This window comes from Mytilus californianus, unplaced genomic scaffold (genome assembly GCF_021869535.1).
Source record: "Mytilus californianus isolate M0D057914Y unplaced genomic scaffold, xbMytCali1.0.p SCAF_4, whole genome shotgun sequence".
NCBI lineage: Eukaryota > Metazoa > Mollusca > Bivalvia > Mytilida > Mytilidae > Mytilus > Mytilus californianus.
Genome location: NW_026262690.1, coordinates 125,928,796 through 125,952,436, shown reverse-complemented (window position 1 = coordinate 125,952,436; position 23,641 = coordinate 125,928,796). Strand labels below are relative to the sequence as shown.

Below are 23,641 nucleotides of genomic sequence, written 5' to 3'. Positions count from 1 at the left end.
TTTGTTATAATAACAGTTATGCAGAGGAATTTGACAGACCCTGCTTCTAAATCATACACAATTTAAAGAAGTTTTTCCCGTGTCCCATGGAAAGCATCTTAGGGTCTTTCTCTAAGCATCTGCACAACGTTAAAATAGTCTTCGAACATAATGGACTATGGCGTACTATCATGTTTGCATCTTCAACATTGCCTAAGGAGATGGGACTTTACTTTCTTAATTTATCAACGGGGAATTTCATATAAGTATGTTATAATCATGTCATATCGAATCATTGACTATTGCTACAATCAGTTATTATATTAAATGGAGCTAAAGCTGTCAGAACTCATTTTGTTAAACTTCATATATATTTATAATCAGACTGATTATCGGTGTATCCATTTGCAAAATATGCTATTTCTAAAATTGGCATGTTTTCAATCGTGAATTCTCCTACATTTTACATGTTATTACATAAGACTGGAACAAAATTTGACAGAATTACTCCGTATACCATTAGATATAAACTCATCATAGATACCAAGATTAAAATTGTGTACGCCAGACGTGTGTTTCGTCTACAAAAGACTCATCAGTTACGTTCAAATCAGAATAGTTAAAAGGGCCAAATAAAGTACGAAGTTGAAAAGCACTGATTACCCAAAATTTTGAGAGGTTTAGATGTTATACATCAGTATAGTGTTTAATCAGATTGGAGTTTTCATATGCTTTCTACGTCTGGAAAGGTTTGTAAAAGTAATAGCCCTTCCAGTAAAAAGATTGGATCGATACTTTACAGAATTAATTCTTACCAGATGCATGCAGTTGTACACCTCGTGTTTATCTTAAATAAGATTAATCTCAGTTGTTTCTCATTTCCAAATTTTGACTTTTTTCATATGGGAAAGTTTGTCAACAAATTTCATCTACAGTTTTTACATTATTTTCATTGAACTGGAACGCAACATGACAGAATCACTTCATACGTTCAAGTTTTCGTAGCCACACTCCCTTCTTTTCCTCAAATGTAACCTACCGAATTAGACTTATCACCGGGGTTTGTACTTACATGAGCAACACGACGGGTGTCACATGTGAAACATGATCTAGTTATACCTCCGGAGCACCTGACAACACCCCAGGTTATTGGAAGGGTTCCTGTTGCTCATTCGTACTTTTCTATGTTAGAGCACCTGAGAACACCCCAGGTTATTGGAAGGGTTCCTGTTGCTCATTCGTACTTTTCTATGTTAGAGCACCTGAGAACACCCCAGGTTATTGGAAGGGTTCCTGTTGCTCATTCGTACTTTTCTATGTTAGAGCACCTGAGTACACCCCAGGTTATTGACAGGGTTCCTGTTGCTCATTCGTACTTTTCTATGTTAGAGCACCTGAGAACACCCCAGGTTATTGGAAGGGTTCCTGTTGCTCATTCGTACTTTTCTATGTTAGAGCACCTGAGAACACCCCAGGTTATTGGAAGGGTTCCTGTTGCTCATTCGTACTTTTCTATGTTAGAGCACCTGAGAACACCCCAGGTTATTGGAAGGGTTCCTGTTGCTCATTCGTACTTTTCTATGTTAGAGCACCTGAGAATACCCCAGGTTATTGGAAGGGTTCCTGTTGCTCATTCGTACTTTTCTATGTTAGAGCACCTGAGAACACCCCAGGTTATTGGAAGGGTTCCTGTTGCTCATTCGTACTTTTCTATTTTAGAGCACCTGACAACACCCCAGGTTATTGGAAGGGTTCCTGTTACTCATTTGTACTTTTCTATGTTAGAGCACCTGAGAACACCCCAGGTTATTGGAAGGGTTCCTGTTGCTCATTCGTACTTTTCTATGTTAGAGCACCTGACAACACCCCAGGTTATTGGAAGGGTTCCTGTTGCTCATTCGTACTTTTCTATGTTAGAGCACCTGAGAACACCCCAGGTTATTGGAAGGGTTCCTGTTGCTCTTCGTACTTTTCTATGTTAGAGCACCTGAGAACACCCCAGGTTATTGGAAGGGTTCCTGTTGCTCTTCGTACTTTTCTATGTTAGAGCACCTGAGAACACCCCAGGTTATTGGAAGGGTTCCTGTTGCTCTTCGTACTTTTCTATGTTAGAGCACCTGAGAACACCCCAGGTTATTGGAAGGGTTCCTGTTGCTCATTCGTACTTTTCTATGTTACGTTACGTATACTGTTGTTTGTCTTTTGTAGTTGGCATTTTTAGTTCTTTTTTTACTTGTGATTTTGGATGTCCATTTGAAATTGTACGTATCTCTTTTTCATACCATGATTTTTGTTCCAGTTGCTATTTTACGGTTCTTTATGACTTGGACTTGGAGGGGAATATGTTGTTTTTGTTCAACAGATTTAGTTTTATCATTTTAATATTCTAGAATTTTATATCACGTGACTTCCGGTATGGACGCACACGCAAAAAATTAGAGGAAAGAAAATTGTGCTTTTCCTAGAACCACAGGCCGGAGTGAAGTATATAACTGAGTTCTTTTGAGACAATTAATACAAATAACAATGGCACTTAACCTGTGTGACCCAAAAATCAAGGTAATTCTCCAAAATGACATCATAGAGAAACATTACTCCGCGGATTGTCTCCCGCAAAAAACTTGTTGATCAAAGCACTGAGAAATCTTGTAGGTGCCTATATGAACACATTGACGCTACAATTTATGAAAAGGAAGCCCGAATGGTGGCTTACCGCACAACTCACGAAAGACTACAACCGTGGATTAAAGCCCTGAACCTGTATTTTTACGAATTTTTGGGCAAAAAAAGTGACAATGTAGAAAACCCCAAAATCATCTCTTCATCCACGACACTTAAGTCTTTTACCATTGATGTGAAAAATAACAAAGAAGAAAGACTATACAAATTAACATTCTTTATAAAAACAGGACTCATACAGGTACAGGGGAGTCACCATCATGACTTTATCCAATCAGATTTTCCGAATTTAATGTTGATAATTAGGGAATTTTCTGGGACTCTCCCCACAGAAATAAATAGCAAGGATATCATGTCACAATCCCATGAACTGGATGATTATACTATTGTTAAGGAGGTTATTAACACTAAGGCAAGCCAACATAACATCAATGATACTGATGGCATCAGCTGTGGTAGTGGTGAGACAGTTACGGACATACATGTATCTCATGATCAACCCACAAAATTGCTCCCATCTACAACTCTAACTGATTTAAATAATAACAGTTCATGTATAATTGATAAATGTGACTTAGAAAGGATGGGATCCTGTTTCTCTAATGCCATTCTGAAGTTAGAAAATAGTTGTATGGACAACACTGATAAAATAATCACTGCTCTTAACTCAAAGATAGATACCTTAAAGTCAACAAGTAACATGATTAAATCTCAAGCAGATGGGAACATTTCCATATTAGAAAACAAGCTACATCATCTGAAGGATGAATTATCTCATAATAAAAGATTGCTAAATGAGACAGTTAAGAAATACCGTCTCCAGTTCCAACTATGCACAAGAAACTTATGAACACAGAATAAGGGATAAGAATGATGAAATTCAATGCCTCAATCTATCAGTCAAAGAAACTTTCTTCAAAACTTAATATCTAGAGAGATGAAATAATTGAATTAAAAATGCAACTCGCAACAATGATAGATTCTGGAATACAATTTAAAGCTGACATCCCAATAAGCCCATCAAACGCCAACCTGACCGTCTTACGTGTTGGAACATCTAACACTGAGGGAATTAATGCACCGAAACTTACAAATATAGCTGAAGTCAACAAAGTAACAAAATATACAATGCAGCAAGCCACTGAATATCTAGCAACAGTTACAACTCCACCTATAGTCTTAGCACTTCATTTGCTAACTAATTACCTGAAGACCAAAAAATCAGCAGCATGTGTTGATGAAATGTTTGATCTAACATCACTCATCTTTTCAAAATGGCCACTTATTAAAATTGTTGTTTCATTCACAACACCAAGATGTGACACCATTAATAATTCAACAAATGGGCAGATAATCAATGTTTTGTTGAAACAGAAGTTTTCTGGTATGGATAATGTCTACTTTGCAGAACATAGCAATATGCTTCTCTATGGTAATCCAAATAAAGATCTTATACGCAAGGATGGCTACCATCTTAATGACAAAGGAATTTCAATCTTAGCCGGCAATATAAAACGAGCCGTACATGCTGCATTAGATGTGCCTTTACCTAGCCGTCGCTCAAGAAGCCAATCATAGTCATGGAAGACCAAAGGACGTGGGCGTGGTCAACGGCATAACTGAAAAGCACAATTTGCAGTTCTCTATAAAATGTATATAATTTAAAGAGATTGTGTGTCAATTTTTATGATTTACTGATATAGTAAATATCAAATTGTCATTTGATTACATATATTGTGTTTTACAATTGCTATACACTTTTTTTTTCAAGTAAAAATGGTTCACAAAGCAATTATCTATACACAGATTCATTTGCAAGGAATAAATCCCCAAGTTTAACATAAAGTAAAACAGGTAAATTCCTGTTGTTTTTTTTTAGCTCAATCTTACCTAAATTTGATTTATAACTGATTCAGTTAAATTTAAAAGAATAAGGAAAACGTTTCTTATCACTCTTTTTTTTTTTTGTGCTGTACATAGTCATTTATTTTTTTATTTCTTGAGTGTTACCTGTTAGGTTTATCAATAAAATGCCAATCAATTCAAGATCTAGTGCATGTATCAAAATGTGCTTTTGGAACACAGGGGGCTTAATATCTAGAACTAATGATAAGACAACAGACCCACTCTTTTTAAAAGAAATAAACAAATATGATATAGTTTTTCTAGCTGAAACACATCTGGGATATAATGCCAACATTTTTAACATTGGTCAATTTCATTATCACCCAGTATGTAGACCAACATCAAAGCACAATAATCGTCATTTTGGCGGTTTGGAAATTTTGAGAAAGCCAGCTGTAAAAACTCATGTTAAGATATTAAGAAATACTAATCCTGACTATCAATGGATTAAACTTGATATGGATTTTTTTGGTTTTGACAATGATTTATATATTTGTATTGTTTATTATCCACCTAGTGGCTCAGCATACACCAAGGGTCTAGATAAAGATATCCTGGATTGTATTGAAGCAGATATATGTAAATATCAGAGGGTAGGAAACATTCTTCTTTACGGGGACTTTAATGCAAGAATATCAGTACAATATGATTTCATTTTACATGATGACCACCGATACACGCCAGTCTATGATAATTATCCTACTGATAAAAAAATACTCAATAAATATAGTCCAGATATGACCATAGATACAAGAGGCAAAGAACTATTGGATTTATGTGTGAGTCAACAAATACGAATCCTTTATGCTCGCACCCTTGGTGATATGTTTGGCCAATATACATGTTATACTCCTAATGGAGCAAGTGTGGTAGATTATATTATGGTGTCGGAGGGTATCCTGGATCAGGTTTTACATTTTAAGGTAGCTGACTTTATACCTACCTTATCAGATACTCATTGCAAGCTGGAATGGACAATGTCAGCTAGGTACACTATACAAAAAGATGATAATGTCTGTATACAACCTATGGAACCAAATTTTATTTGGTCTGATGATTCTTCTTATAAGTTCCAGCTTGCAATGTGTTCATCAGATATACTAAAACAAGCTTTTAGAGTTTAACAATAATTGTATTAAAGACACACAAGTGTCAGTGGATGAAGCGACGACAGAACTTTCTGATCTTATATTGTCAGCTGCACATTCATCTCTCAAAAAGCCAAAATTTATAAAAACTTCTCCCTCAAAACCTAAAAATAAAAAATGGTTTGACAAAGATCTTGGGAAAACTAGACAAAACCTCATCAGATATGCTCGTATATATAGCAAATTTCCAAAACACAATTTCGTGAGAAACCATTACTACAAACTTTATCGAGAGTATAAAAAGCTACGTAAGTTTAAATATAGACAGCATAGGCAGTCAATATTGACCCAGTTGGAATCTCTTCATGAGAATAATCCAAAGCTTTATTGGAATCTTGTTAATGACTTGAGAGATATGAGAGAAAGAGACAAAAAAAGTTCTGCCGTTGACCCATCCACCTGGGTAAATCACTTCAAAAATTTAAATGAAGTAAAAGACAATTTCAAACAACGCCTTAGCCAACTTGATAAATTACTAGACAGTCTACAAAAAGAAAAAATCTTTAATGAACTTGACATGCTTATCAGTCAAGAAGAAATTTCTAAAGCTATATCAAAACTAAAATATAACAAGTTGCCAGGACTAGATCATTTATCTAATAACATGCTTAAATGTGGGCAAACTGCTCTTATTCCTTGTATTCATAAGCTATTTAATGCTTTTCTGTCAAGTGGTAATTATCCCTGTGCTTGGGCTCTTGGATATATTACACCAGTACATAAATCTAACGATATATCTGATCCAAATAATTACAGGGGTATTGCAGTAACTAGTGCCATAGGAAAATTATTCAACAGTGTGTTAGATAATAGGCTTGATGTATTTATGGATAAGCACAATATCATACATGAGTGTCAGATAGGTTTTACAAGAAAGGCTAGAACTTGTGATCATTTATTTATTTTGAAATGTATTATAGATGAATATTGTAATTCAAAAGACGGTAGGGTGTATGCCTGCTTTGTTGACTTTCAAAAGGCTTTTGACACTGTTATTCACACCGGATTGAAAATTAAGCTTTTAAAAATTGGTGTAGGCACATTATTTTACAATATCATTAAGCAAATGTATGAGGTAAGCAAATCGTGCATTCGAATTAAGAACAGCATTACTGATTTCTTCCCTATACAGCTTGGAGTTAAACAGGGAGATAATATAAGTCCTAACCTGTTTAAGGTTTTCATCAATGACCTTCCCAACTATTTGGAAAAATCTCTGGACCCTGTAAATATAAATGGGCGACATATCCATTATCTGATGTATGCCGATGATATCATTTTACTATCTACTACAGCTACTGGTCTTCAGTCAAAACTTGATATTATGGGAAAATATTGTCAAGATTGGTGTCTTACTCTCAACCCAAATAAAACAAAAATTGTGATTTTCAACAAAGCAGGCAGACATATCTGCCTCAAATTTAAATACAAAGAATATGATATAGAATGTGTACAACATTGTAAATATCTAGGTGTGTATTTTAGTGCTTCATGTATATTCTCCTATGCTCAGAATGAATTATACAAGAAAGCTTTAAAAGCATATTTTAAACTTAGAAAAGATTTATTATCTCTAAATCCTAGCTTAAATACTTGTATACATGTTTTTGATCATACTATTAAGCCTATTCTTCTTTATGGAAGTGAAATTTGGAGCTCATTTAATCCCTTTATAGCAAAATTTAGATCTGGAAACCAGTTAACATTAGATAAAATTTATTCGAATTTAACTTGTGAAAAGCTACACAGTAAATTTTGTAAATTTATTCTGGGTGTGCACAAAAAAAACACAAATTTTGCAGCCTTATCTGAACTTGGTCGGTTTCCACTGTACTTTGACTTAGTCAAATCTATTTTGAATTATTGGCTTAGACTAGAAAATTTAGACTCATTTCCTTTATTTCAAGATGCATACCAGCATTCAAAAACTTTATTTTCTCAGCATAAATCGTCATGGTATGGCTCTCTCCAACAAATTTTAAAATCTCTTCCTGGGTTTGCAAACCTAAATTATGGGAAAATTATTTCAAAAATACCATCAGGAAAATATTGAAAGAGACATGCATAAAAATTTGGAAGGATCAACTGACCAAGAATTCAGAAGGGAAGCTCCGCACTTATGTAAAATTTAAGAATAATTATGGTTTCGAAAAACATCTAAATATCATGTCCAATTTTGAACTTAGGAGATCATAAACAAAATTTAGGGTGTCACCTCACCATTTGCAGATTGAAATAGGACGATACCAGGGTACTCCTCCACACCTTAGACTATGTCAGCAGTGTAACTCTGGTAATATTGAAGATGAAGTTCATTTTCTCTTTTATTGCACAAAATAAAAGGAAGACAGACACCATTTATATCACATTATTTCGGAATCATGTCCCAATTTCATTAACTTAAATTCCCAAGAGAAATTGCTATGGCTGCTGTCTTGTGAAAACTTAGCGGTATTAAAAGAGTTGTGTATATTCCTGGTTAAACACTGCAAATAGCAGATTTATATGACATGTTTCGCATAATTAGCAATTGTTGTTATTTAAAAAGAAATAAATAATTATTTGTTAATTGACCGGATTCAGTTTCTCTATTTATTTTGTTCATCTGCTTCTGACACGGGGAGGATTGCTGTTATTGCCTATCGCAATCAACTGTATATCCTAGAGCACCGTCCCTTGGTGTCTCCTGCAGATGAACAAATTTCCATCTTTATAGATAATAATTTAAGTTTGTTCAAACTTTATTATTAATATCTTTTTTTTTTCTTTTTTTTTACACTGCTGGACATAGAAATAATACGGCCGGGTAATAAGGAAGGAAGGGAAAAAAATACTCAAGAGTACTTTTAATGTATTTTTGTTATTAATGCTATTTTCATTTGTCTATTATAATATCTGTCACGTTATATACTGTACAATGTCTCATGTTTGTTGCTTATACTATCATAATTGTTAATTGTAAATGCCCTTACTGGGACCCTGATTGGAATAATAAAATATTTGATTTGATTTGATTTGATTTGGTAGTACTAGAAACGGCGAATTTGTTAAAACTCTGAATTAAGACTGTAAACGTTGTATAAAAATTGTTGATATTCTCTTATTCCTGCAATAGACATTTGGATTGTTGACAGTGAATTGAATTTAAACGGCGGTACTCTTTAGTCATTGTTGGATACGATATTGCTGTTAACTCAAGTAGGCAAACGAACCTAATTTCAATAATACAATGTAGCGATAAATTGTGTCAAAACATTACTACATGTTGTCGTATACCGAATGTTCTTGAATGAACCGACAACATACAATTAGTATGTTCAGTACATAAAATATATGTAAATTAACATATGTTATACGTGAGAATATAACACACATAACAGATGTGTAACAGCCAGTATGGTGTAAAAATAGAAATAACTCTTACTTGTATCATCGGCATGGAAGACAACAGGTAAGGTTAATAAGCTGAACAATCTTCTGGATATCGTTTTAAAAAGGCAGAAAATACTAAGGTGACAATCAAAATTCGTAGTCGAAGATAAAAATGCAGTGGCATAATCAGTTTATTTTCGACTTATGTGTTTAAATCTTATAATGCCATGGCACAAAACGAAAAACGACGAAAAGACAAACAAGTCTACGACAAAGTACATATATATGATAGAAAACTAGAGACAACATGCGAAACACGTTGTATTGCTTACGGCAAGTACAAAGTCAGTAAAATAGAATTTACTAGGTAAATAAGTAAACTTACTGTCCATGGGATTACTAGCCATTTTAGCATGCTAGTAAAACTTAATATATATGGTAGAAAGTAAACTTACTTGCAGCTGCTACTCAGACTTTATCAAACGTTACCAGTGTTTGAGCAGAAAGTTGATAAACCAGGGGTATGTCAAAGAAAGTCTCGTCCTTTTTCTGCAAAATTTCATCGGAAGATATCAAGACCTTGTTGATAAATATTCCGTATCAACTTCACAAATAATACATGATGGTCTTGAAGTATAGATTCTAGGTACTGACGTTGTTTATCATCTTAATTACGTGTTATAGTGTTCTTTTTATTTGTCTTTGTTTTATTTTTAACCTTTACTGTTTAGTCCATTTTTTTGTAATATCCTTTGGCGTGGCTCGGTATTTATATAATGGAATTCTATGCGACTGTCATACAAGTGAGAGGGTTAGCTAGCTATAAAACCAGGTTTAATCAACCATTTTCTTCATAAGGAAATGCCTGTACCAAGTCAGGAATATGACAGTTGTTTCCATTCGTTTGATGTGTTTGAGCTTTTGATTTTGCCATTTGATAAGGGACTTTCCGTTTTGAATTTTCCTTGGAGTTCGGCATTTTTTTATTTTACTTTTTACCATAAAGACTAGTAACTGTAACTACAAAGACTAAAACATAAACTCATCATAGATACCATGTTTAAACAAGTTTACGCCAGACGCGCGTTTCGACTATAAAAGACTCATCAGTGACAACCGAATAAAAAAAGATAAAAAGGACAAATGAAGTACAATGAGCATTGAGGACCCAAAATTCCGAAAGATTTTTCGAAATTCAACTAAGGTAATCTATTCCTGGGGTAGAAAATCCTTACTATTTTGAGCAATTAAAAGTTTTTTTAATAGTTAATGTATAATCATGACCATATCAATGATAATTCATGTCAACACAGGGTCTGACTACTGGGTTGGTAAATAAGAAAATGTACCAGTTAGAATTTTTCCTTTACTAGGTAAGCTAGCATATCTACTAGGTACATTCTGTTAGTGCGTATACAGATACGTATACTGTAGAATTAAAAATCTTTCACAATATAAATTATTTCTTTCTTTTATTCACTTTCTTTTCAGAATGAAACTGAGTTCCGTGGAACTCTTCAAATTGATTTGTGAGGAGATAGTTGGTTCGGAAAAAATTGTTGAATATAGAAGACTCTTTTTCAAGGTTTTTGACAATGTTTTCAATACTCCTCCTTTTTCTGAAATTCATACACAAATTTGCAGTGGTAGTAAAGCCGAGTGACTTTTCCTTAGCGGAAGTGATCTAGATGTTGTGCGTACAATGGTGAAATTCATAGCGTACAAATGTGGTACGACAGAGGCAAACATCGATACGAAGAAAGCCGTTCTATTTATAAATTCTGATTTAGCATCACCAGGATATGCTTTTCTATGGATACATGATAAAAACCACCCAGAATGGAGAGACGCTTGGATAAAAAGAACTTATGATGGGCACCTTTTTTCAAGCAGAGGGTTTAAAGAATGGATCAAAGTCGAACAAAAATCCAAAATACTCGAGCGATATAACTCATGCACATGCACAATGGATGCTCATGACCTAAATGGACCATGTATATCGAACACTCGACTTGACCAAGCAATTAGCATTGTCTGTAATTCTTGGCCTGAATCTGCCATGCCATGGGCTTCTCGTAAAAGACCCTACCGTATCCTTACACAAGATATGATAAATAGCCAAATCAATAGAGGAGTACTGCTTGTGCCAATGGGCAACAAAACGGAATCAGTTGATGCGAATCCTGACGAATGGAGAATATCATTTGCATTAACAGAAAAAGATTTAATACATTCTTGGAACCATGTACAAATGGTTTGTTATGCTTGCTTGAAGATAGTTCTGAAGGAATATGTCAAACCAAAATCTAGAGGAGATGATGTCTTGACATCGTATTTGATTAAGACTACATTATTATGGATCTCAGAGGAAATAAGACCAGAATCATGGACACCAGAGAATCTAACTCTTTGTTTTCGCCAATGCATTAATCGTCTATCGTATTATTTCAAATACAAGGTTTTCCCAAATTACTTTATTCCGGATTGCAATATGATAAAATGCACTACTACTGAACAGTCGTTGACTATCTTGTCTGCCATGTTGAATGATATCGGTGACAATGCGATTGCTTGCTTGCTACAGTGTGCATCCTTATCGGGTTTAGTTAAGCTCAAGTTGGACAGATGTATATCGAATGGTTTGACGTCGTTTGATTTAGCAGTGCTGCCTTTGTTTTCGTCCTATTTACCGGAAATTTCAGCAAGTCCTTTGATCTTGATAAAATGTATAAAACATATAACGTCTTTGACTTCAGTAGAAATGAAAAACCTGTATCTGATGACTTTAATTCAAAGTGCGTATGAGCGAGCCCGGTCAACGGTATACAACAACCTTGCGTTCAAAAACAAGATTAGCTACATTGATCAAAGGCGTCTTCAAGTTGATGCTCTCTTGTCTACGAACTGTGATGCAGTTACAGGGTGGATATACATGGCTTTGCTATTTTATATCAATAGTCAATATGACAGGGCATTGCTCGTTCTTGAATTTCTCCGTTTGAAATGTACCAGAAATAAAATAATGGTGGGTTGGAGATCAAATCTACGAATGGATGAATTACTGAGAATTCGAGAACAGAACAAAATGATATTTAGGGGCAATTTCTTCCGAAAATTGAGACATTGCACAATGAAGTCTTTCGTCCAGATACAGTCACCACAAAGAGAGGTAATGGGATACCTTGATCATAGAGTGCTCTGGCTTTTTACAGTTCCATCACAGAACTACATTACATGTCCACCAGAAACCCTAATCCATTATTTGCGATTTTTATGTTTCATTGGCATCAGAGATAAGCCCGGTTGTGAACAGAGTGTTCATGCTTTGAAAGATGCGGTTGAAAATAATCAAACCGACAAAGACCCGTATTTTCGGTACATATCTTACATATATTTAAGACGAGTGTATGAGCTGATGAATGATAGAGACAATGCTAAACGATGTCATGCAAAAGTAGTGGAACTTTCAAAATTTATCCCTAGAGTTCCGTCCGAAGTTTAGAAACAATCTTGTTCAAACGTTTAATCTGACGGTTGTGGATAACCTTATTGTCCTGACTTAACACTGACTTATATTTGTGATCTTTAAGAAAATGTTGTTGTAAACAGCTTGTTTATTCTTATAATAGTTATAAAGGTTATTTTTAAGAAGTTTTTTTTGTATGCAAGGACTTTTTGTTAAGGTTGTTAGTATGTCGGATTCATATTTGTGATGTCTGATGAAATGAGTTTACACACGTATAAACCTTATGATTGACACGATGATAACCAACGAAATACGACTTGACAATAAAATACAGCATTAGAATTATTGCATCATGATGCATAAATGTTTGGGAGTTGTAAAGAAAAATCATTTTAAATGGTAATAGTGTGGGCTTTTTTTCCATTCTAATTTTCTCCCGTATTTGAGCGATTCTCGAAAGTCCTTTTTTATTTGCATTTCATGTTGTTAATACATTTTTAAAGTTCAAAGATGGCAGGCAAGTGTGTCCCATATGAACTTATATACTAATATCAGTTTATATTATCGCTATTTTACGAAATTTTCCTTTGATCTTACTGACTAATAATTTCCTTTCTCAGCACAGTACAATATGAAAAATTATCGCTAGAAACTAAGAGCGCACGTGCCGTTGTCAATGTAAATTAACAACGTCGTCATAGGTAAAAAGTTAAATCACAAAAAATACTGAACTCCAAGGAAAATTCAAAACGGAAAGTCCCTAATCAAATGGCAAAATCAAAAGCACAAACACATCAAACGAATGGACAATAACTGTCATATTCCTGACTTGGTACAGGCATTTTCTTATGTAGAAAATGGTGGATTGAACCTGGTTTTATAGCTAGCTAAACCTCTCGCTTGTATGACAGTCGCATATAAAATAGCGATAAACAGATTATCATTGGTCATCTCAACTCGATTGCTTTTCTCACTTTCGCCGTACCGGCTCAAGCGAGAAAATCAATCTCGTTGAGATGACCACCGATAATCTATAATTATCATATTAGTCTGCAGGTAAATTAGTGTCTATGAGGGTCTGGAAGGGGGTTTACAAAATTGAGAAAATGAACCAAGACCAGAGAAAAAAATGACAAAAAATATTTAAAAGAGAAATATTGGATGTTTAAATATAAATAAAATGTAGAATAAGGGGGAAACTAAATATATAGAGTAGCAAAGAATGGTCCAAAATATTACAGAATACAGAAATGGAGATCCTCCCATCCAGACCCTCATCTATAGGTCAATAGCATGGCCGTAAAAAGGAGATAAACTAGGACTCCAACATTTACTTTCGCAAACTTAACTGTAGCATGTGTAACCAAAAGATGGATTCAAATTCCACATATACACTTAATATGTCGGTAGTGCTGAAATAAATTTTATCATTTAATTTTCAGGAGTTTCTATCATGCTTAAAGCTTTACATCCAGCTGGCTTCCAATGTAAATATATATATGTAAAGCTCAATGTATGTATAGTATAGACTGGTTTCCCTTATATTGCAAGCATATAAATTGCATGTATGGCATCAAACAGGGAAGGCACTTATATTGAGTCGAAGAAATGATTTGTTTTCTTCTTTATGCCAAGAGTGCAAGAATGTGAAATTATATGAAGCGAATAATGGTCAGCAAAATAAAGATTAGAGCAAAAAAGACATAAACTTGTGATGTCAATTTCTATGTTAAACTTCACCGGGATCGCTCCGAGCTAAAAATTCCAAACGGGAGGTGAAAATCGACAAACTTAAACTAGAGTCGCTTTTCCTTAACATAACCCTAGAACCCTTTGGTAGAAATGTATATTAAAAAGTTAAACGAGGAAATCGAAATCTTGTTTGTCAAAGATTTAATTTCACTGTCGGCTTGCAGTTTCCCTATTTTGTTTTGATATACTGACGGACCTTAAAAACGCAACACTAAATTATTCTTTTAAATTATCATTTTCAAATATGCAATTTTTGTAAAATAAATGTATATATATATATATATATATATATATATATATAAACATCAATTTCATTCATTACTTCATTGTGTAAAAAAAGTTTGCAGTTCGAAAGTTGAATTACGTCATGTTCAATGTTCAAATCACGTGGTATGCACTACAACCCTGGTTTTCACATTACCAATGGATCGATGTGTCACCGTTGAAGGCAATGACTGCCTGTAACCAACTCTCAAATGATTGCCAGAAAGGTCAACCAATTCTGTTGGGCATGTTTTGAGTTCTGTTTTGTACTTTCTGATTTGGCCTCTGTCCCACCCATTAAAGTGTGTTTTGGCAATTATGCGGTTTAAACTTTAGGGCTTAAAATGTTTTTTCTGCAGTCGATTCTTTGCCATTTCAGTATATATATATATAGGAAACAATTATCGACTAATTATCGTGTGAATCTGTCTGCCATGGCATTCGACGACTTGATTAGCAGTTGATGTTGCGGCCGTAAACATATCTCGCAAATGACGTTGCGTAATCAAATTTTATTGACGAGGCGTTGTCACTACATATTGCTCTGGTCATGGGTGGTCATCAACAAATCCCCGTCTGCTTGTACCTTTGTGAGGACAGTAAGATGAGTTTCTGACGTGAATATTGTCTAGCAACAGCACGTTCACGTATTCCTGTCTGCAATATACACCTTATCGCTATTTATTCCAATTCGGATAAGTTCTGAAATTACACAACTGTTTCATCCAGTTGAAGCTATCTGGGGCCCTGTTTAAACAATGTATTATGCATAAAACTTTTTAAAAAGACATGTTTAAACCATCGTAGACACTTCAAACAAAGCATTTTAATGATTTTAATTTGTGTTTTAAAAAAATGGATCATAATCTATCAATGTTTCAAAATGTTCGCCTCTAAACTTTTTCCTCTCTCAGCTCGTTACTGATGACCTTTGTTTTTTCGACACTTGACCCAAACAGGAAGTTGTCTAAGTGACTGTTTTTTTCCAGATTGGACTAAATAGCGATAATGTGTATTCTTATGGCCTAATTCAGATTTTGATTGCTCAATCTCGGCAATATGGAGATGCAACAATTTTTTACTGATTTAAGTGTGGGTATGGATTGAAAGAACTGTTTCACGAAGAAAAACATTTAGAAAAAAGCATTTATTGGTCATTTATAGTTCAGTCTAGGTAGTCGAGTGGTCTAGAGCGCTGGACACGGTGCAGGTGGTGTTGTCTCGATATCCCAATAGCATGAGTTCGAATCCCGGCGAGGGAAGAACAAAAATTTGCTTCCGCAAATTTGCAGATTTAACATTCTTGTGCTGATATTTAGAGTATTTATATATATATAAACATATACAAAATAATACACATATAGTAAACGTTGTGGTTAAACTATTAAATTTAACACTTTGTTAAAAATATAATGACTTGTAAGAGTATTTGAAAGCAGATACAGTTTTATAGAGATATGAAAGTCCCTGACATGGCAAATGCAATACAATTCAAACTAGAAAACTAACGGCCCAATCATGATTTATGTACAAAACAATAAACTAAAAACCAATATCAAATGATATACAGCAACAAACAACAACCACTGAATTACAGGCTCCTGACTTGGGATAGACACATACAGAGTGTGGCGGGATTAAACATATTTTCTGGTGCAAATCCCTCCCCTTTTAACCTGGGACAGTGAAATAACAGTACAACTTGTGTTATCATTTTTTGTGGCTTCAAACTTCATTTCAGTGTTTGTTTCATGTTAGTCAAGACCATATTCTGTTTTTTGTTGGACAAGGAGAACGACATTATAAAGGGTTGATGGTTTGATATCTTTAAGGTTTTCTCGACTGGTTTTTCTGATTATGCCCCTTTTTAATTATTTCATATAAAAACACTGATAATACTTATAGTTGTTTCCTTACACGATTAATCGTATATGTCGTTTATAAAGCTTTAAATATATATTAGGGATGTCAACGAGTACTCGAGTACTCGATTATCGCTCGGTAGTACCGAGTATCGAATACCAAAATGATACTCGACTAATCGGTTTCCTGTTAGAATGTTGTTGCTTTCTTAAGCTTTAACAAAAATTATTCTTATTGAGAGCGCCTCCCGGGAAATTAAATATTAATCAAAATTAATCAAAATCAAACTACGTTTCGAATGTTTGTGTTAAATTGTCATCTAAAATCCCTCCGAACAGAGGTATACTATGAACAAGAGCACCTTTCCAAGGCTTACACTTTTAGCTAATCTTAGTCATTCCCCCACCTCTGTACCATAGAGCAAATATTTTCATCAGCAGGACTGTTACAAAGTTGATAAATCGCCTCGTCCCAGAAAAAGATGACAAGATAATATTTCTAAATAAGAACAAATTCGTTGCACCCTGTGTCGACCCTCAGAGAATGGTTAAAGGCATCAGTAAGTTCTAATCATCACTCCTTCGTTGATCACTAAATGTGTTTTTTTACGGTTCCCAAATACTGTTGTTTGAGTAATCATTTTTTCTAAAGATGTTTATTAATTAATTGATTAGATTATTGCCAGTTTACTTATTCATGTTAATTGGTACAAGTAGAAAATGAGCTATTAATTAAGGTATAAAATTCCTGGAACTATTTTCTGGTCCTAGGTAATAATGTTAAGGGTGTTACGTCCATAAAACAACGACCCACAATACATAAAATGGGTATAATTTTGTGTTTCCATTTTGTTGATGTTTTTCCGAGCGAGTACTCGAGTATCGCTCGGTAAATCCAACGAGTACTCGATTAGTATTTCTTTACCGAGTTGACATCCCTAATATATATATATGGTTGGATAAATGTTCTCAAGTAACAACATGTAGTTCTCAGTCCGGATTCTGAAATACAAGATAAGACCATGTATAAGCCTTTAACACTATCAGAACACACAAGTGGTTATATAAACATAACATACCATATTGCATTAGTGACAAAGAGAAACATACTATATACACACGCCTAAAACCCAAATAATATAGATAACAAAACAGTTAGAAGAATGCAGGAAAACACCTTAATAATGGACACAACAATAAATTTCTAAATTAATTTTAAAAACATAGGAATATTTCTATACTGAGCGGAACAGGACATACTTATTTCTTTTGTAATATACGGGAATCATCGGAACTTACTTGTAAATTCGACTATAGTTGAATCGTTACATGGACTTACATATGAATAGATAGTGAAACTTACACGTAAAACATTCTTGCAAAGGTGACAAAAAGAAATGGTGCCTTTTCAAGACGACCTACATGTATAAGGGGACGACCATTAATTTGATATTCTGGGGGGGGGGGGGGGGCAGGAGGATTTGTTTTGGATGGGTTATTTATTTTTGTGGACCAAAAGGACAGATTATTGATTTTCTGCACTGTTGAAGCATGATTTTTCATTTTCATTAAAACAAGGGACTGATTATTTATTTTCACAATTATATTTATAATATTTGAAAACATACAATTTTTAAATTCTTAAATAAATAACATAGTCAATTAAGTCAGAGACATATATACACATGTGTAAAAAAAAAATCAGCGAAGAGTCTGTGGTTCGCTGAAGGCCCCAAGAAGCTATAGAAAAAATGGCGCAAAATCATGCATTATGCGCGTTTCCCAGACCCTTTCTTAATCTGAAACGCAAGTTCTGTTTTAATTTTTTGACAATATTCTGGTCTCAAAGCAAAATATATAGATTCAGTGTAAGACTTTTAGTTTTTAGGGACAACATCAAAAGACCAATATGTAGGACAAAGCAAAAAAATTTCAGTTTGCAGAAAACCTTTTATACCTGTCAATTATGTTTTTTTTTCAAATTAAGTTAAGAGGGGGCTGATTATCATTGATATAACTATGTCAAGTCAGTTTTTATAACACATTTCAATTACAACTTGATGTAGTTCCTAACTGGGATACAATCTAAAGTAGTTTGTAATAGGCAAAAGGTCCTTAAATATAATAAAACTCAAGTTTAAAACATAATTACTAAATTACAAATAGAATGCAACACTAAGAGAATAGTCATAAAGAAGGGCAATCAATGAACAAAAGACGAACCCGGGAAGAGATAAAACACAAAACGAAACATTATAGACAATCAACACTGAAAAATAAAAATAAATGAGAAACATGGATCTCAAAAAACAGGGGCTACGTCAGAGGGTGAACAGAACTTGCTTCTTGCAAGACACTTGCCATGAAAACAATTTGATATGAAGACAAGCTTTTATTTTGAAATTTCCAACATGAGGCATTTGCCTCAATGTAGTTACGGCCTTGTAATAAAAGTGAGGTAAATGTTCACGAGACAATATACCTCAAGTGAAATGAAACTCATTTTCAAACATTTCACATACATTAATATTTATATTATTAAAAGATTTGGGAAGTTTTTCCCGAAAAAAATATGAAAAAAAGACGAATTTTGGAAGAATCTGGTGCCGTGATCTCATACTTCAGAATAGCATTTATAAAATGACTTAAAAGACCTGCCAAGTTATTTTCAATACATTGTAAGTCAGGTTATTTATTTTCAAACTACCACAGAACAAACCATTCATTTTGTTATTATCAAGGCTGAGTTATTTATTTTCAAAATCCTCCTCCCCCCCCCCCCCCCCCCAGAATATCAAATTGTCGTCCCCTAACTATAGCATTTCCCCTTTGTGATGATATATTGGATGTTGTGACGCCAAAATTGTATTGTTTTTTTATTTATTCCTAAAACTCTCTCATGGATCTCTTAATTCATCTTTAGACGAACCTTTAACGCACATTAAATAAAAATCGTGCGAATCACTCGTTTTCAAATAAAGTTTCAAAAACTCAAATTTTGAGGGCAAATCACAGTCTCAAGTATAATCTCTTTATGCATCACATGAAATCAAAACAAACCTTTTTTCTTATCATTTTTAAGGTGTTTTAATATTAATGGGAAAAAACACAAGCTTCAAGAATATATGATAAACTTTTTTAAATTTTACTGGCTTAAATGAAACATTGTTTAGCATATTCTTTAATATTATTCTAATTATAAAACTATATGTAACAAACTTTACTTTGTATATATAAGAAAATAAGAATATGTGGTATGATTGCAAGGCAACGAGATAACTCTTTATTATAGACTAAATGACATAGAAGTTAACAACTCATTTGTTTTTCGTTTATTGTTTTGTACATATATCATGCCTTTATTTTTATCGTTTGAATTGTTTTACATTCGCAATATTGGGGCCAATTATAGCTTACTATACGATATGGGTTACGCTCATTGTTGAAGGCAATTGTATGTAGTTCACCGTACGGTCTTCGACAATGACCGTAACCCATATTGCATAATTGGTCCCAAAATCGCGAATGACAAATGTAAACAATTCAAACGAGAAAACTAAAAGCATGATATATGTACAAAACAATAAACGAACAAAAAAAATTACAATATACAGCAACAAACGACAACGACTGAATTACAGGCTCATGACTTGCATAGGCCAGGCACATACAGAATGTGTCAGGTTAAACATTTTTGCTGGCGCTAATCCCTTCCTGTGACAGTGGTGTAACAGTTCAACATAGGAGCAAACTATATAAAACTCAGCTGAAAACGGGGCTTGACTCATCACGGATCGAAACAAAGCATTTACTTACTTACTTAATCCTCTTCGTGCGTACTTGCACATGAGGCCACTGTGGTTTCCGTAATCAGCTTCTTTTTACTCTGCCTGGTGATTAGCCATGCGAGAAACCTACTACCTGCAGGATGGAGTTTTGCTGTCTGGATTTTCCTTCCCATAGACAATTGCCTACTATGGCTGACGAGCTCCATCTTATCTTCCCGGCTTTTCTTTCTGGGTCTGCTCCCATAGCCTTTGATCTTCCCAAATCTAACCACAAGGCAGTAGTTCTATTTACCCATAGTTGGGACAAAGTTGATGAGTGCAAGGGCGTGTCCACGCGCCGATGGGCCTACACACTGCATCTCTAGGGTCCTTGCTGCTCCGAGATCCTCTACAATAATGCCTAGGATGCTAGATCCTAGTTACCATATGCCGTCGCGGGGAGGCGTTAGAAGGGTTGAATATTGTAGAGGCTATGTACTGGCAGAAAGACTAACACACTCGGCTTTCTTTTCACCTGCAAAGCAGGCTAGCCAGCGGTGATAAAGAGCCTATGGCTCTAACCACACTAGACGCTTACACAATCCTGTGTTACAAACCACCAGCACACCATATAAAAACCATAAAAAAAACCAAATACACAAAGTACAGACCTGTGAATACTCGCAATTACAGAAAGCTAGTTCATAGCAAGGATTTGTATAGTGGGATGTCACTATACAAATCCTTGTTCAAAGCCAATAACAACTAATAGACTGAAATCATGTATCTAAGACAAAAATTTTACCGTTTGTACTACCGTTGACAGAGACGATATATGATCATATATATATATATGTCGTTGATAAAGTCTGTGAAATTTAGTTTAAATCAAGTCAGTGTTTAATTGATATTCAAGGGTACGTTTTACTGCTTTTATCAGCTTCAAACAGCTTGAACAGAGATATATGTCTATGACTAGAACAAATAGATTAAAACAGTTTGTTTCTTTTCTTTTTTTATTTGTTTGTTTTTGTTTTTTTGTGTGGTGAAAATGCTCTTTTTATCAACCGTGGACTCAATGAAATTTACTGGAACATTATGATGATTAATATTCCAAAGCTGATCTGAAGTTTTCTCTCTTAAAAAAAATCCGTTATACCTGGGACATTTACACTAACTAATATACTGGGTGTCACGCCACATGACTGGTCATTGACTTTACCAAATACGAAAATAATTTTAACAGTTTGAGTATATTTTGTAAATTTAGTTGTTTTTAAATGAATCAATTTTACAGTTAGATAGTCATCAGAGTGGGATCATGATAATTATTTTATGGAAACACACAGCTTATCATATCTATTCCCATTTATTTATGTAAAATTAGGTATTCATCAAACAAATACAAGTATACCATGAATGACAATTTTTTTTTATTACTAAACCACACATTTCCGTCTGAAGCAGACAGGAAACGGAGTATGGCATCCCCAGTCTCGGTAATATGCATTTAAGCGTAGCAAATAGGCACCAGAGTCCAATCTGCATAGCAAATACATGCAACAGAATTGTCGACTTTGGTTGATATCGACCTGGACTGAATATAAACATTGATATTCGGTCATTGGCCAGATCTCGATCACTATCTTCCCTTTGCTTGTTTTTGTCTGGTTTTCAAATATACATGTATATTGCAACAGATGGTATCTCACATACATTTAAATATAAACTCCACTCTATAATATATCATTATAGAGTCTAATCAATTAATATCATCGTTGAGGAGACCACTGACTGTATATAAGCTGAAAAAGGGGGAGGGCAAACAATTATAAAATCCCATATCACCTTGTTGACATTCCATTGAGTTCCTATTTTTATAATAAATTACATAGGTTGATCAAAGATCAAACAGTGTAAATTATGTCATTGATCAATTAACTGTTATTGTGACATAATATCATAAGCACTGTGACAATTAAAATGTACGGGAAATACACATGTGACATATCCAACTATAGCAGTCATCACGTGACATTGGCGACGTCACACATCACCCGTATCATGCCCAAGTAAAATGTATAGAAATGCACAGGGGCTTTCAGGAATCGATAAAATAAATTACTTTAAGTTCATGATAAAAAAAGTGTGGAAATATATAGTAATTCCTCATATATTTAGAAATATATTTATGCCTTTTGGAAAAGTTTAAATTTTGGTCTTCTCCCTTCCAAATGCTTTTAAAAATTTGTCTTGTTGCCTCGATAATTCACACTGTTAAATCATCCAACTCTGATAAATATTGGATTTTCTGTCGTGTTAAACCTTAAATTGCGATTTAAACAAAACAGATGGAAAAATTGTTGAAATATGTGCTTATTACTATATTCATAAGTATTTGAAATATCGTACATGCAATAGTTTAATTTTTTATTACGTCCCTTCCAAATTGATTTGAAAATTAGCTATTTTCAGAAAATCGGGTATTATTTTTCAAGATGGCGACCACATTGACAGCGTGGGCCGACTTGGTAAAAATATGTTTTGTAAGATTGTTACAATGAAAATCAAATAACTGTTGGATGCTCGCGTTTTCAGTCATTGTCTTACCTTAAAGCAGCATAGAATCAAACATTGGTTCCTTTTGATAAACATGATAAAGCTGATACATGCTGTTGTTTTTTTATAAAAATTTAAAAAAATGGCGACCAAATAATTTTCAAACGTAGACGATGTTCGACACTTATTTTGTCCATGCAAATAATTCAATTTAATTTCACTGTTTATATTGCAATTAAATATGACACGTTATTGTCACTATAATGATAGCCAAGGACATAGCTAGACTAAGGAGATATTAAGTCATAACATCAACGTAATCAAAGAAAACAAACATGGCACCTAATCACGATGTAAGTTTTGACAATACCTATGTAGATGTATGTTATGACAATACCTATGTTGATTAGTGTTGTCAGATTCTCAATGAAATTCATTACGATATTATTTTATATTTATAAAAGAAGACCTCGAATGGATATTAACCGAGGTGAAATAACTATATTTTTTCAATTTTCTTTAAACCATTCATTGGGTAACTAGTAAATTTTACATAATCCTAATTAAACCAGTAACATGCAGAGTTATCGAACGTAATTATGACTGGAATAGTTGCATATGAATCATTGATGTCATTTACACCAATTGACCCTCAACCAGCTTAACTTATTTATAAATAAAAGAGCGAAAAATTTAACACTTTGAACAAAGTTTGAATGTCAAACATTATCATCTGTTTATATTTTCCTAGCATTAAACTATATTTTTCTCTGTTAAATTGTATAAATGTACCAATACAGTGTAATTCACCTTATCAGAATCTAAAGGACTATGGGTAATCTCATCATGTTCATACACCAAAATGAAAATAACGTTATGTCATGGGCT

The 23,641-nt window shown here is 34.0% G+C and overlaps 2 protein-coding genes across 2 annotated transcripts in view; both read left to right on the top strand.

Annotated features, from left to right (window-relative positions):
* Positions 1-9,105: 9,105 nt before the first annotated feature.
* LOC127739367 (uncharacterized) lies at positions 9,106-12,913 on the top strand. The gene is made up of 2 exons (XM_052251063.1): positions 9,106-9,162; positions 10,575-12,913. Exon 2 carries the CDS (start codon positions 10,786-10,788, stop codon positions 12,583-12,585), a length of 1,800 nt encoding a protein of 599 aa, XP_052107023.1. The 5' UTR covers positions 9,106-9,162; positions 10,575-10,785; the 3' UTR covers positions 12,586-12,913.
* Positions 12,914-21,629: 8,716 nt separating this feature from the next.
* Positions 21,630-23,641, top strand: part of LOC127739365 (uncharacterized) — a 31,922-nt gene continuing 29,910 nt past the window's right edge. Inside the window, exon 1 of the mRNA XM_052251062.1 lies at positions 21,630-21,693. Coding sequence (XP_052107022.1) covers positions 21,676-21,693 — 18 coding nt within the window. The 5' untranslated portion in view covers positions 21,630-21,675. The remainder of the gene's footprint in view (positions 21,694-23,641) is intronic.